General features: G+C 36.7%; 1 protein-coding gene across 1 annotated transcript; it reads left to right on the top strand.

Annotated features, from left to right (window-relative positions):
* Nucleotides 1-6,944: 6,944 nt before the first annotated feature.
* LOC148026786 (uncharacterized) lies at nucleotides 6,945-9,510 on the top strand. The gene is made up of 2 exons (XM_087691316.1): nucleotides 6,945-7,103; nucleotides 8,987-9,510. The coding sequence occupies exons 1-2, from the start codon at nucleotides 7,086-7,088 to the stop codon at nucleotides 9,284-9,286; spliced, it is 318 nt and encodes a 105-aa protein (XP_087547442.1). The 5' UTR covers nucleotides 6,945-7,085; the 3' UTR covers nucleotides 9,287-9,510.
* Nucleotides 9,511-13,501: the final 3,991 nt, after the last annotated feature.

The following is a 13,501-nucleotide window of genomic DNA, read 5'->3' as shown; positions in this document are numbered from 1 at the left end:
CTCAAAATTCCATCATTTTCTCTCTCTTTGAAGACTATTGGAGTTTGTGTGACTCAAATCTCCTCAGTTTTCAACCAATGCAACCCTCATTAAGAAGAATTGGAAGACTCAAGGTGGAGCAACAAGAAGATCAAGCATAAACATCAAGCTCATCAAGATATTATCTCTTGATACTTATCTTGTGCTTCTTGACACTTGTGTTCTTATCACATTCAAGAACAACTCATTTGTTGGTTTTACCTTAGTTCTTGCAATGAAAAACATGAATATTTTTAATGTGGAATGCCCAATTTGTAAGCCTCAATCTCATTGTAAAAGTATAGACACTGCTCGAGTATACTCACAGTAAGACCTCCTTCAAAATTTCTAAACTTGAGCAAATAGCTAAATTCAATGGTGAAGGCTTTCACACTTGGAAAGAAAAGACAATGTACCATCTCATGATGAAAGACCTCTAGGACCTATTTGAGGATGATACAGGAGATGTAGATGACAAGGAGGAAGATGATGAAGATGGGTTCATTGAAGAAGTCTAGTTCAAGACAAAAGAGTGGAAAAAGTTGAACAACAAGGCTCTAAGCATCATTTCATGGGGACTATTTGATGATGTATTGCACCATATCTCAGGCATCAAAGATGCAAAAAAGGCATGGGATGAGCTTGATAGGACTTTGGAACTCAAGCTAAAAACTCAAAAGTAAAATCACTCATGCAGTTCTATAAGCTTGATGTAAAGGATAATTCTTCTATGACCATGCACATTAACAAGTTTAAGAGCCTAAAAACGCAACTTGCAACTTTAAAGAAGAACATAGATGAGGATGAATCCATACCAGTGCTACTAGCAAAAGTGTAAATCAAGAACCATATGAGAACCTTGTATCTACCCTAAGTAATGTTCCTAATCTCTCACTCAAAGACATTGAACATTCTCTACTTGATGGAGAAAGTAAACTTAAAAACAAGGATGCAAAAGAAATCATCTCAAATGACAATCTCTTGTATACCAAGGGAACTTATGGAGCAAAAGGATGTGGACAAGGATTCAACACCAACAACAAGCGGTCCCCCAAAGTCCAAAGCAGTCCCTAAGGTATAGAAATAATGAAGAATACACAACATTAAAAAATCCCCCCAAAGGTGGAGGTGGAATATATATGAACGAGAGGCCATCATCAAAATGATGCCAAAACCCTAGACATCATCATAGAGAATCCCTGGATTCTTTCCCCCTTAAGTCACAGTACCCCCCAAAATCATATGATCTCCCTAAACCTTCACACCCCTTCAAAAACTTGAATGTTGATTTAACTTATAACAATTTGGTAGAATGTAAAGGGCAAATACACAATACTCTTCTTTGGTTGAATTAGCATAAGCATGGTGACTTTGCTTCCTTAACAGCTTTGTCTACACCTTCACACAATGAGCCACCTAGCATTTCCTTGTCCTGAAATCCTAGTATCAGATTCACCTTGAAAGCTTAATTCTAATCCCCAACTCAAACCTTATGGATATCGCCCACCTTCAAACTTTATAGCCCATCATCGTAGGATACTAATGTTCCCCAACTCTAATACCTTTGACACAAACATGTGTGTGTATATGCATGCATGCATGCACATGCATCTTGAACCCCCCAAGCAAAACCTTAAGCTACCCATGGTAGAGTAGAAGTGGAGTTTCTACATAGTGAAAAAAAGGATAGAGGGAAGTCAAGTTGTCGTGTGGTACCACAACAACATTGCTTTCCTTTCAATTTGCGATGCTACTTCACACCAATGCACAAAGTTGTTGGGTTCCTTGTGTGCAAAAGGAACACTCCTTAGTACAACCAAAATAATGCATGAAATTATGAGTGTGTTTTTGTAGGCTACATTAAAAGAAAGTCTCAAGCTAATGCAATAAATTGGCAATAAATATGAAGAGATTTGAAATTGTAAGCTCACAATAACACTTGTTGGATGGTTATCTACTTTTACCTCATATGCATGTCCAAATGGTTTAAGAGTATTACAAATGCAAAGAGCCACATCTATTTTCATCTTCATAAGTGTGATAGGGAGGCTTCATTCTTCATTAGTTTTTTTTAGAATTGGCCCTCTCTTTCTATGTCTTAGATCATTTAAAGCCCCCTTTTTTAATGTTTTGGATCTCTGTCTCTCTCTCTCTCTCTCTCTCTCTCTCTCTCTCTCTCTCTCTCTCTCTCTCTCTCTCTCTCTCTCTCTCTCTCTCTCTCTCTCTCTCTCTCTCTCATCATGTCTAAACTTTTTACATTCTCATAAGTCAAGTCCTCCTCTCTTTTACAAACTAAACAATATTTTTCTCATGTTTAAATTCTTATTCAAAAGCTTGTCCAATCTAACCTAGACAAAACTTTGTATTTCTTTTTTCACCTTTGGCCCACATCTTTACATACATATTTAATACACACTACTACCTTATTTATGGCATAAACTCATGTGTGCAAGCATCCATCATATACTTATTTACTTGTACATCCACATATTTATCCATGCAGATATATATGATCAAACATATGTATATGTATGTACATGTATATAATGCATGCATGCATACATGGTTCATGCAACTATAGTCCTAAATATATAAACACAAAAAAGATTAATGTATACATATGTGCACACACACACACACACACACACACACACACACACACACACACACACACACATTGATAATACCAGCATTCCTTGTACACTTTGCACACGCAAAATGCTATGCCGCTTTGCCATCCCTCTTTTTTAAATTTATTATTCCTCTCTCTCTCTCTCTCTCTCTCTCTCTCTCTCTCTCTCTCTCTCTCTCTCTCTCTCTCTCTCTCTTTCATTTCTTCTCTTTCCTCTTTCCCATCTCTCTCTTTTTTACAATTCTCTTTCCTCTGTGTGTGTGTGTGTGTTTTTGCACACTCTCTCCTCTTTTTTCTTTTCTTCTCTCTCTCTCCCTCTCCATTTTTTTCTCTCTCTCTCTCCTCTTTTGCCTTTTCTCTCTACCTGCTCTTTTGTTCTCTTTCCTCTCTTCCATCTCTCTTTTTTAAATTTCTCTTTTGTTCTTCTTTAAATCTCTTCTTCTTCCATCTCTCTTTTGTTCTCTTTCCTCTCTTCCATCTCTCTCTCTCCTCTTTTGCCTTTTCTCTCTACCTGCATTTTATTCTCTTTCCTCTCTTCCATCTCTCTTTTTTAAATTTATTATTCCTCTCTCTCTCTCTCTCTCTCTCTCTCTCTCTCTCTCTCTCTCTCTCTCTCTCTCTCTCTCTCTCTCTCTCTCTCTCTCTCTCTCTTTCATTTCTTCTCTTTCCTCTTTCCCATCTCTCTCTTTTTTACAATTCTCTTTCCTCTGTGTGTGTGTGTGTGTGTGTGTTTTTGCACACTCTCTCCTCTTTTTTCTTTTCTTCTCTCTCTCTCCCTCTCCATTTTTTTTTCTCTCTCTCTCCTCTTTTGCCTTTTCTCTCTACCTGCTCTTTTGTTCTCTCTCTCTCTCTCTCTCTCTCTCTCTCTCTCTCTCTCTCTCTCTCTCTCTCTCCCCCCCCCCTCATTTTTCATTTCTTCTCTCTCTTTCTCTATTTCTTGTTTACTCTCTCTTCTTTCTTATTTTCTTTCTCTCGCTCTCCACTTTTTTCTCGTCTTTTTTCTTTATTTTTTCTCATTTTTTCTTCTCTCTCTCTCTCTCTCCATCATCTCCTCTCTGCAAGTCACTGCATGTATGTTGGCTGGTTGCCTTCGTCTTTTTATTGTCCCACTTGCTCACTCACTCTCCTCTTTTTTCTTTTCTTATCTCTCTCTCTCTCTCAATTTGTTTCTCTCTCCCCTCATTTTTTATTTCTTGTTTTTCTTTCTTGTCTCACGAACTCTCTCCTCTCTTTACTTTTTTCTTTTATTTTTCTCAATTTTTCACTTTCTCTCTCTAGTTTTTCCTCTTACTCTCTTTTCTCTTACTTCTCACATCTCTCTCTCTCCCCTGTGTGTGTGTGTGTGTGTTCTCCACACTCTCAAAATCTATATCAAGCATAATATATTTACTTAATACAAGCTATAGAATCATAAAAGCACCTCTAGGCCAAGGCAAGACATTGAAAAATGGTATGGGCCACCATTTTCTTTCTAACCCTACATGTGTTAAATCTCTTTGATTCCATTTTTTGTTAATGCACCAACACAAATATTCAATGTTGATACATCTACACCTTGGGGGGGGTGGATTGGGTTTCAATTCAATAAAGATGTGATTATGTAGTCTTTCTACCTTTCTTGTAAATGTATCTACCATGAACTTGTGTTTCTTTTGTGGAGGCCTCATCTTTATCTCAAAGTGAATCACTCCATTCATGAGTGAATGCAAGTATGGCTTGTACCCCATGCATTTTAATTATTTGCATTTATGAAGTTGGGGATTATCATGTGATGTGCTACGAAGTCAATCTTTTAAAAACATTGATCTGTATGTGTAATAATGAATATTTAGCCAATAAAATTGATATGTGCTCTTGGAAACTAATAAGCCCAATATGGTGTGAACTTGGAATAGTTGTGAATACGATGTGGACAATGTGTTATCAAATACTTGTGCTACGTGACCATATGGTAACGAAAGGAAGGCCACATAAAATATCAACAATATTTGGTACGTCGGTCTTAATCACATTGTGGGATGGGCTTGCATTTCCTGTAGTTGAACTCTACAAGAGTTTAAGAGAAGGAAGGCCATGTGATCTTAATATTGATCAAATTTGTCCTTCTTTGTAGTTGTTACCCTTACCCAAGTAAAAGTGTAGTAAAGAAAATGACATTGTGAACTTATAACAAGCCTTCTTATCAAAGCTAGAAGCACAATGGGAGACAAGAATTGATCCAAATGGGACCCAATGAGAGTTGAAGTTACAAATAATTTGAGTCCTTAACACATGTAGACGAGTGGGTCTTTTATGAGATTTAAAGGCTTGCTGGCATATTTGTGCCAATTGCATGTTGCAATGTTATTTGCTTATTTCTAAGTCAACCATTTTTTGTTGTTACTTTCTATGTAAGCAAAATTTAAATGAGGCAAACTAGTCAATCAAGAGAAGAACCCTCACCATGTTTATACCTCCAAAAGGCACATTTCACTGGAATGAATACCCAAGAGGATCACTATGCAAAAACCCTACATGTCACATGTGCTCTATTCAATCTATGAAAACTAACCTTTGTACCTAAACAATATGTAAATAGGGAAGCCTCAAGATTAATATAAACCAATCTTGTTCTACTCCATCTTATTCTACATGGCAAAATCCTTAGCCCGTGCCATGGTACTTGTTTACTTCAACAAGATGAAGATGTGAACTCAATAAGTACATGTTATAATAAGACATGTTTAGCATATGAAATTTATGTAAAAGGCCATTATTCTTGCTCAATTTTCACATTATTCATGGTCTATAATTGCTTTCAGAATGGTTTCAAAACTTTGCCTCATCAAGTAAGACACTTCAAGAGCTTTTCAAAGATATCCAAATCCTTAATGTCTTGTTTTCTTTAGTTGGAAAAACTATGGCTCCACATGTACATGTGTGATTTTCTAATAATCTCTCTCTTAAGCTTTGAGGAAAGGTGATGAAGTTTTATCAAATGTTTTTGGGACTATATACATTATATTACCATACAATCAACACATATTCTTCATGTATATGTTTCCATCTCTATCTTAAAGGCCATGAGGGTGATTAATCTGAAAGTCAAAAAGCATAAGAAAGTTGAAGGAACAAGAATCCACACTAAGATTTGATGTAAAATTTCATTTTTAAGCAAAAAAATGGTAGAAGAATAGTGAAGATACTTTTTGTATTTCAACTTCAACACTCAAAAAGATTTCCCATTTGAAAGAAAAGTTAAGGTGAGGTTCTATATAAGTAAGAAAATAGTGAGGATTTGTACACTTTAATAAAGGATTTGAATGATTCCAAATAAGAAAGCAATCAAAGCATTAGTTTTAAAGAGAGCATGCTCCCTACAATTAGAGCAAATAAACTATATGATGACTAGCTATTATCTTTGTTTACAAGATAGGGTCACACCATGCAAAAGGAGTATCAATGTAGAGTGTCTTCTTATTGGTTGCTTATATTCCCAAGCAAGTGAATGGTCATGTCTAAAATAGAGAGAGAGAGAGAGAGAGAGAGAGAGAGAGAGCTTTCCGAAATCCACTCTTATCATGGACCCAACCTCTGTTAAAAGAAACCATTTCACTTGAATGCATAATTTTCTCAATATGTACCCATTGAGCACTACTTTCTCCCTTTTGACATAATATTATCAAAATGAAGTAAGACTCCACAATGCTTTGCCAAAAAGCTAAGACATACAAGCACTTCAACTATGCATTTCACTATTTTGTAGATTTTCTCTTGCTTCCCTAAAAGACATGTAAGATTGTAAGAAACTCATATATTAGGCTTGAAGATTAGAGCCTCTTTCAATCTATGGGTTTTGTTCATGGACATAAATAATCAAGTGTTCATGGCATTAGAAGAAAGAAAATGACTCTCTAGCACTGACATACTTGATGAAAGAAATATCTTGCTATAAACAAGATTTGTCATCATTGTTGCAAATGTTCAAATAATTTTACAAGACTCACTATCTAAAGAGAATAATTGAAGTGCGCGGCATCTTATTCCATAGGACAAGAAGTGGAAGGGTTCATGATGAGCATAAGTTTCAACTCATCACAATATCAAAAAAGACAGCCATAGTAGATGCCTTTCTTTCAAGCTGGAAAAAGGAAATGCTTTTATTGAAATATTGCTCACTTTATAAGCTTGATTTGTGCATAAAGAAAAGTAGCCTTGAATTATTGATGTCCTATTCAACCACTTGTAACTTGGTAAATCTGGGAACACTTTAAAGATTAACATATTTTATTGCTCTACATAAAATTCAAGCTATAAAACTCTTGCCAAGCTTTCATTTCTTGTGTTCTCATCATCAGTTGTCTCCTCTCTTTGTAGTTTTTACATCACCTTTATAATTTTCGAAATACATAAACTTAGCCCACAATCTCTCCCTTCATTCTCTTTGACAAGAAATATGTCAACCAAACAAGAGGTGAGAACTTTCGCAAGAGTCATTCTCAAGGGTTTGGTTCTAGATGAAGTGAATTCCATTATGATAAGAAGTATTGAAAGAGGTGAGAGCATTCTTTTTGTTTGGAAAACAAGTGCACTACATGAAAAAAGACTGAACAATGATAAGTCTCAATATGTTTGCAAAATGTGGTGGCTTTTAGAGATCTTTGTTCTCCTTGAGGTTTGTCTAGTGACATCAAAATAGTTTCTTAGACCATGACATGGACTTGTTATCAATAGTATAAATATGAGTTCTATTCAATATGCATGGTTTAGCTATAACTCCACCATGCAAAATTGGTGTAGTTGCATTTGGTTTGAGTTTCATGAGAATTGTATATGAGCAACAAAAGGACATAGTGATTATGAGGCTTCTGGGAGCTTGTAGGCCATCAATTTATCATACTAGCAACTACTTCATATTTTTTATCTTTAACATGTCAATGAGTCTTAAAGCTTGTAATGATTCAAGAAAAGCGACCTAAAAGCAACCAGAGCAAATATTGTGATTCCCAACTCCTAAATACATGTCACTTGGGGCTTGAAGGTTGCAATAAAGGGTTTTCCTTCCTAGAATTTATCTCAAATAAGTAGAAGCCTTGGTGGTACTTAAAGTAAATGAGAATCTATTTTCAAAGAATGCATTAAAAGAGTTATATCATGTAGAGAATGTAACCTAATAATAATGTGTTGTTGTTGATGTTAGAAAATTATCGATGATAACATCAATCATTAGGTTTAAACCATTCCTAAGACCATATTGTGGGTGCTAAAGAATTGAAGAAGGCCAAGGTTCAAAATAGAATTGAACTTGCAATTGCAATTCGAAACTTGTGAGAGACTTCGAGTTATTCCCATGTAATACCATCAATATCATGAGCTCCCAAATAGAACCTAAAATGTTGTAATATAGGCCATAGGTGCCTCCTTACACATCTAATCCCCATCTACTATTACAATTGGCTAGTAGTTCCCTTTTAGACGCTTATAACATAAAACTAGCTTGAGTTTGTGATATTGTTGTAATGTGAGATATATCGAGTAACATGCTATAGAATTTTCTAAAACTAAGTGATTGGGCTAAATTATGTTATCTTTTCAAGTGGCATTTTTACTAATGAAAAAAATGACTCATTATCTATTAGAGAATGCTGTTTAGAAAAGCCAAGATTTAATTCCTATCGGTTTGCATAGTGATAATTCCATTATAGGAATATTTTTATGAAATGACATTGGTAATCTTCAGGAAAAGACTTCAAAATTTTAAATTTAAAAGGTTTTACATGTTTTTGTGTTGGTTTCACATAAATGTTCTTTGTGATGGTAGCTTGTGATTTGGCAGTTATGAAAGGTGCAAAAATGAATGAGTGGGTTTCATTTATTGTCAATCTTTCATATTATGGTAGAAAATGTCATTTATTTGTTTTTCATGATATAGTCTTTAATCATAAGGTTCACAAGAGGTTTTTGACATTTTCCACATGGAAAAAAGGACTCTTTTCCCTTGATTTTCCCTACAGTGCTCAATATCATGTTTATGCTTGGGAGGGATTGCATACCTAGCTAGGTGCAATGGTGGGTAGAGGGTTGTTGGCCCCTACCCTAGGTTGGTTTAGGGCTAAGGGCAACCCTTTGCCCTCCCTCAACTTGCACCTAGCTAAGTATGGAGAGTCGCCTTTGTAGAAGCTCATGATGTTGTCACAACTAAGGGTGGTTGGGGGTAGGGGGCTATTAGCCTACACCCCAAGCCAAGAGCCCCTTGCCCCTTGTAGGAGCTCATGATATGATATTGTTGTAACACTCACAACGTGGGAATCAGCGGGAACTTCTCTCTCAAACTTCTTCGTGGTTAAAATGGATTAGGAGTGGAAGGATGAGGAGGAGGCATCGAGTGAAGGAGAGGTGGCCATCGCCACCGTGAAGGAAGGAGAAGAAGGTGGATGTGAGGAGGAGGGAGGGAAACAGCAGTGCTGCCAGAAGGGAGGAGGGGAAGGAGAAGGAGAGCGAGAAGAAGCTGAGGAGGACCCGCCTGCGCAGACTACTAATAAAGAGGACGACGACGACGACGACGACGACGATAACGATGTTGTCAATAAATATGATGCTGCTGCTCGTGCTCGACAAGAAGAAGAGGAGGGAGAGGAGGAGGATGACAATGCCTGATTTTCCTCCATCATCCGTGCTGAGGCATCGAGAGGACTCTCTCTCTCTCTCTCTCTCTCTCTCTCTCTCTCATGCACGCGCGCGCACTCTCTGTCAACCATATCTCTCACGTAAGCACCTCTATAATGTGTATTGGCTATGAGCAGCAGACCTGATGGGTCTTTGGATTACTACGAACATGTAGCCTGTTTTGTTACGTTCTTCTATAGAGAGAGTTAAACACCTCTTCTGTGTACTGACTACCGATGGTCTTTTTGTGTGCTATAGAGCGAGAGCGAGAGAGAGAGAGAGAGAGAGAGAGAGAGAGCAAGCGGTCTTCGGTTCGATTCTTGGCATTGGAAAATTATCGGAATAACTTATGACGCACGCTCTGAATTCCACAACCTTTGACATGGAAGTTTCACCCCCCCGCCCAAAAAATTAAAAGTCCGGGGGCTAAGGCTACATTGTGCATTATAGCATTTGTCTGCCCCTCTTAAGGCACCATTCGACCACCATTACCAAGAGCTACCTAATGTCGCAAAAGCTATTCTTGAAGTAAATACACATTAGTAACTAATTGGGTTCTTCGTTCTTGTAAAATATGTTTACACATGTCCATGTGTATTTCCGTCCTTCGAGGTAATGCACAGGCTTTAAAAACTCGGCATGTTGACTCTATGACCTCAAATAGATATCAAGTTGTGATAGGAAGTAATGTGGGTGTCTCTTCCAGATTAGGAATTCTCTGTGATTGTTAAAACGGTATGTTCATGCACTGTGGATGGCAATGTGGTATTTGCACTTGGACTTATAATTGGTTTGAGTCAAACAACTTTTTAAGAGGCATGTGTAGCATGGACCCTCCAAATACATGATATCTCCATCATTATCAAGATTTCTATTCATGAAAACTATGTGAAAAGAATGAGTTCTCTTGCTATTCTTAGTACATTATAAATCTATGTGTGTGCCCTTGGATTCACTCTAATATGAGAGGCCTTTTCCCACCCTTTTGTGGCATTGTCTCTTTGCTCATTGAAAATTCCCATGAATCTTGCATGTGCCTAATTTAGACCACCACACACGCATGTCCATTGATCACTTTGCAAGGTTGCGTTGCCCACTATATGGTCATGCCAATCATGCATGGGTACATATCATATTGCCATCACATCACATTTCTCCTTGCATAAGGAATGGTTTTGTCGTTCCATACAAAATGTCAAGTCCTATGCTTTATGTAATCAAGTTAACTAAACACACCTATTCTAGTCAATGTCAAGTCCTATGCTCTATGTAATCAAGTTGCATTTTGTTTCATGTGGTAGTGGAGAATATATTGATCCAAAGCTCTAAATATCCATATAAATGATACAATACAAATTTCCTCAAATTAATTTCTAACTTGACGATAACCCCAATGTAAGTAATTGTTTGTTGCACCTAGCTTTATCTCCAACTTGACAAGATCCTTGATATAAGTCTATCTTGGTGAACTCCTTTGCTCCAACCAACTAGTCAAAAATAAGAAATAAGATGGAAATGGCCCCAGTGCATGATTTGAACCTATTATATAATTGGGCTCTATTGAGAGAAAATAAAAATGTACAGGATGATGAACTAGAGAAGGATAAGCCTTCAAAGTGGGAGGATTCCGATGACGAGTATATGGATCGTGACTCTAGCAATGAGGAAAGTGAGGAAGAAGTAGAAATTGTAGACTAGACATTAATGGGTAGACCGATTAGAGGAACACAATGCACACTCTCATCTTTCTACTCATCAAACACTAAGAAAGTCATCTTAGTCTAAATCATTTTTTAGTCAAGGGTACTATGCTATTGGATCATGTCACCTTACAAGAAGGAATTGTGACCCGATCAAGGCAAAGTGGTTACTATTTTGCAAGCTCCAACCTCCCCAATCTCACCAACAAAAAATACCCTTAGCTAAGTTTGATGGAATGGTAGGTACTTATGATTCTTTTTCAATGTTGTCGTTTCTATAGATAAAGTGGCCCATGTGGGAAGGCAAACTACAAATAAACGGAAGATTACAATTTAGCATTTTGCCATTTGTAGGTCCTATCAACTCACCTACTAAGGTCTGTTTAGTGTCTTAGCTAAGTATGAGACTATTGATTGTTGATGTGACTAGGGGTTGAAGTTTGCAAATAGTGACCATTCTACTTGGATCCATGCCAAGTTCTTCTTGTAAAATAACATGATCCAAGCATAGTACCCTTGATTGCAAAACATTTAGACTAAGATGAGCCTCTTGGAATTTGATGAGTAGACTTAGGGTAAGCATGCCAATTTTATAGCCCCAACTTTTTGGGTGGTGTGGCACCCATCACCTTTGGTAAATGGGACATTGATGGGAGATCCTTTTGAGAAAAGATACAAAAACCTTCAACTTATGAATTTGCAAGTTGTTTCCAAGGGTGTGTCACTTATGATGGACTCCACTTTTCCCATGTTAAAATCTTCCTTTGAAATTTTAGTCTTTTTTTCTAATTTTTTCAATTTATGTGGCACTAAGTATTTGATTTTTATGGACATCACATAGGAGGATTTACTCAAAGCATGCAATTTGGACCACTTCATTGAATCATGTCTCGCTCTTATCCTCTTGCCCTAAATCTTGAGTCCCCTCTTATCATATCTACTCCATTTTCTATGAGGTGTCACAATTATGATACATGATTCCCTCCTCTTCAATGTAGGGCAACCCCTTGCCTTGCTATGGTTTCAATGCCATAAAATACAATCCAACTTCAAGGTTGTTGCCCAAATACTTCAATAAAAGCCTCTCAAAGAAATTTCTAAGCTACTTTCAAATTTCAAGGTTGCTGCCAATGTACTTGAATAGAAGCCATGCAAATAAAATCTCTTGTCTGGTTCTAACAAGATTCTGAACTAGTTGTAGGTATGTCATGTTGATTCTTCAAAAATGGAAAAGTTTAGAAGAAACCATATCTGAGGTAATATGAAATATCAAATGTGTGGTTCTTGCAATCCAATCTATCTTTTTCTTTGAGAGCACATGCAAGTTAAGCTTAAGTAATAACCAAGCTGATTTTTACTCCATACCTCTACACAAGGGGATGCTATGTTGATGCATTTGCAAGGACTAGCAATATAGCATGAGTATATAGTAGATTAGGAATATAGCACGAGCATGTACTAAATCTAGAAAACATCATCTCTCCCTAGATTTAGGGGATGTTGTCTTGGTTGATTGGTTAAAGCCAATGGAAAGGCATAATCCAAATGCCACAAAGGAGTACTTATAACATTTTCATAGATTTAGGGGATGTTGTCTTGGTTGATTGGTTAAAGCCAATGGAAAGGCATCATCCAAATGCCACAAAGGAGTACTTATAACATTTTCATAAGTGAAAAGTGTATTTAGGAGAAATTATGGTACCCATGGTATTTGAATGATGTCACATTAGTTCAATAATTAAACCCAACTTGAAGGTTTTATCCAGATGCCAAAAAGACGTGCTTATAACATTTTCATAACAAGTACATTTAGTAGAAAATGTTGACCTATGATGTGTCTCAATTCATTTTCTAGAAGTGATAGTAGTATTGTGGGTTTTACATCCAAAGATATCATGATGTTGATTACATAAACTAGCATTCAAGAATGCTAGGTTGCTTCACAGTAGCTTTGCATGACCATGAAGCAACATCATGAAAGAAGCCAGGTTGTTATCTAACCATACAATATATGAACATATAAAGGGTATATCAAAGCAAGAATATTGAAATATGTAGCAAACATCTAAGCATCAACACTAGAACATGGTCAAAACCGTATCCAAGTGATATAAAAGAGATTCAATGTCGAAAAGGAGACTTTCTTAGATAGATCTATTCAAAGTGAAGCTTTCTCTTTCTCATGGAGAACAATTTGGATGAGGTTTGTCTCCACTCATAACACGGTGGGGAGAAGCAGTGCCAAAAGTTGTAGTCTGCTCTTGTGTAACTAAAGATCATTAGACTACAATGAAATAATGTAAATTTATTCTTGACGAGGCAGTAGTAGATGCTATGCAATGATGATGCAAGGTTATATAGCAACTCATGTCCTTAAATTCTTAGTTCTCCCAACCTATCAGTATCTTATTAGTATGAGAGTGTCTAAAATTTTGATTCTAGTCACATGCAGCAAAGTCAAAATGGAAGCATTAAGTATATCCAAATGTACTATCTCAATAAACAA

This window comes from Lygodium microphyllum, chromosome 13 (assembly GCF_053477565.2).
Source record: "Lygodium microphyllum isolate KBCC chromosome 13, Lygodium_microphyllum_v1.1.10, whole genome shotgun sequence".
NCBI classification, from domain to species: domain Eukaryota; kingdom Viridiplantae; phylum Streptophyta; class Polypodiopsida; order Schizaeales; family Lygodiaceae; genus Lygodium; species Lygodium microphyllum.
The sequence above is the reverse complement of the archived record's forward strand: the minus strand, read 5'-3'. Positions and strand labels throughout refer to the sequence as shown.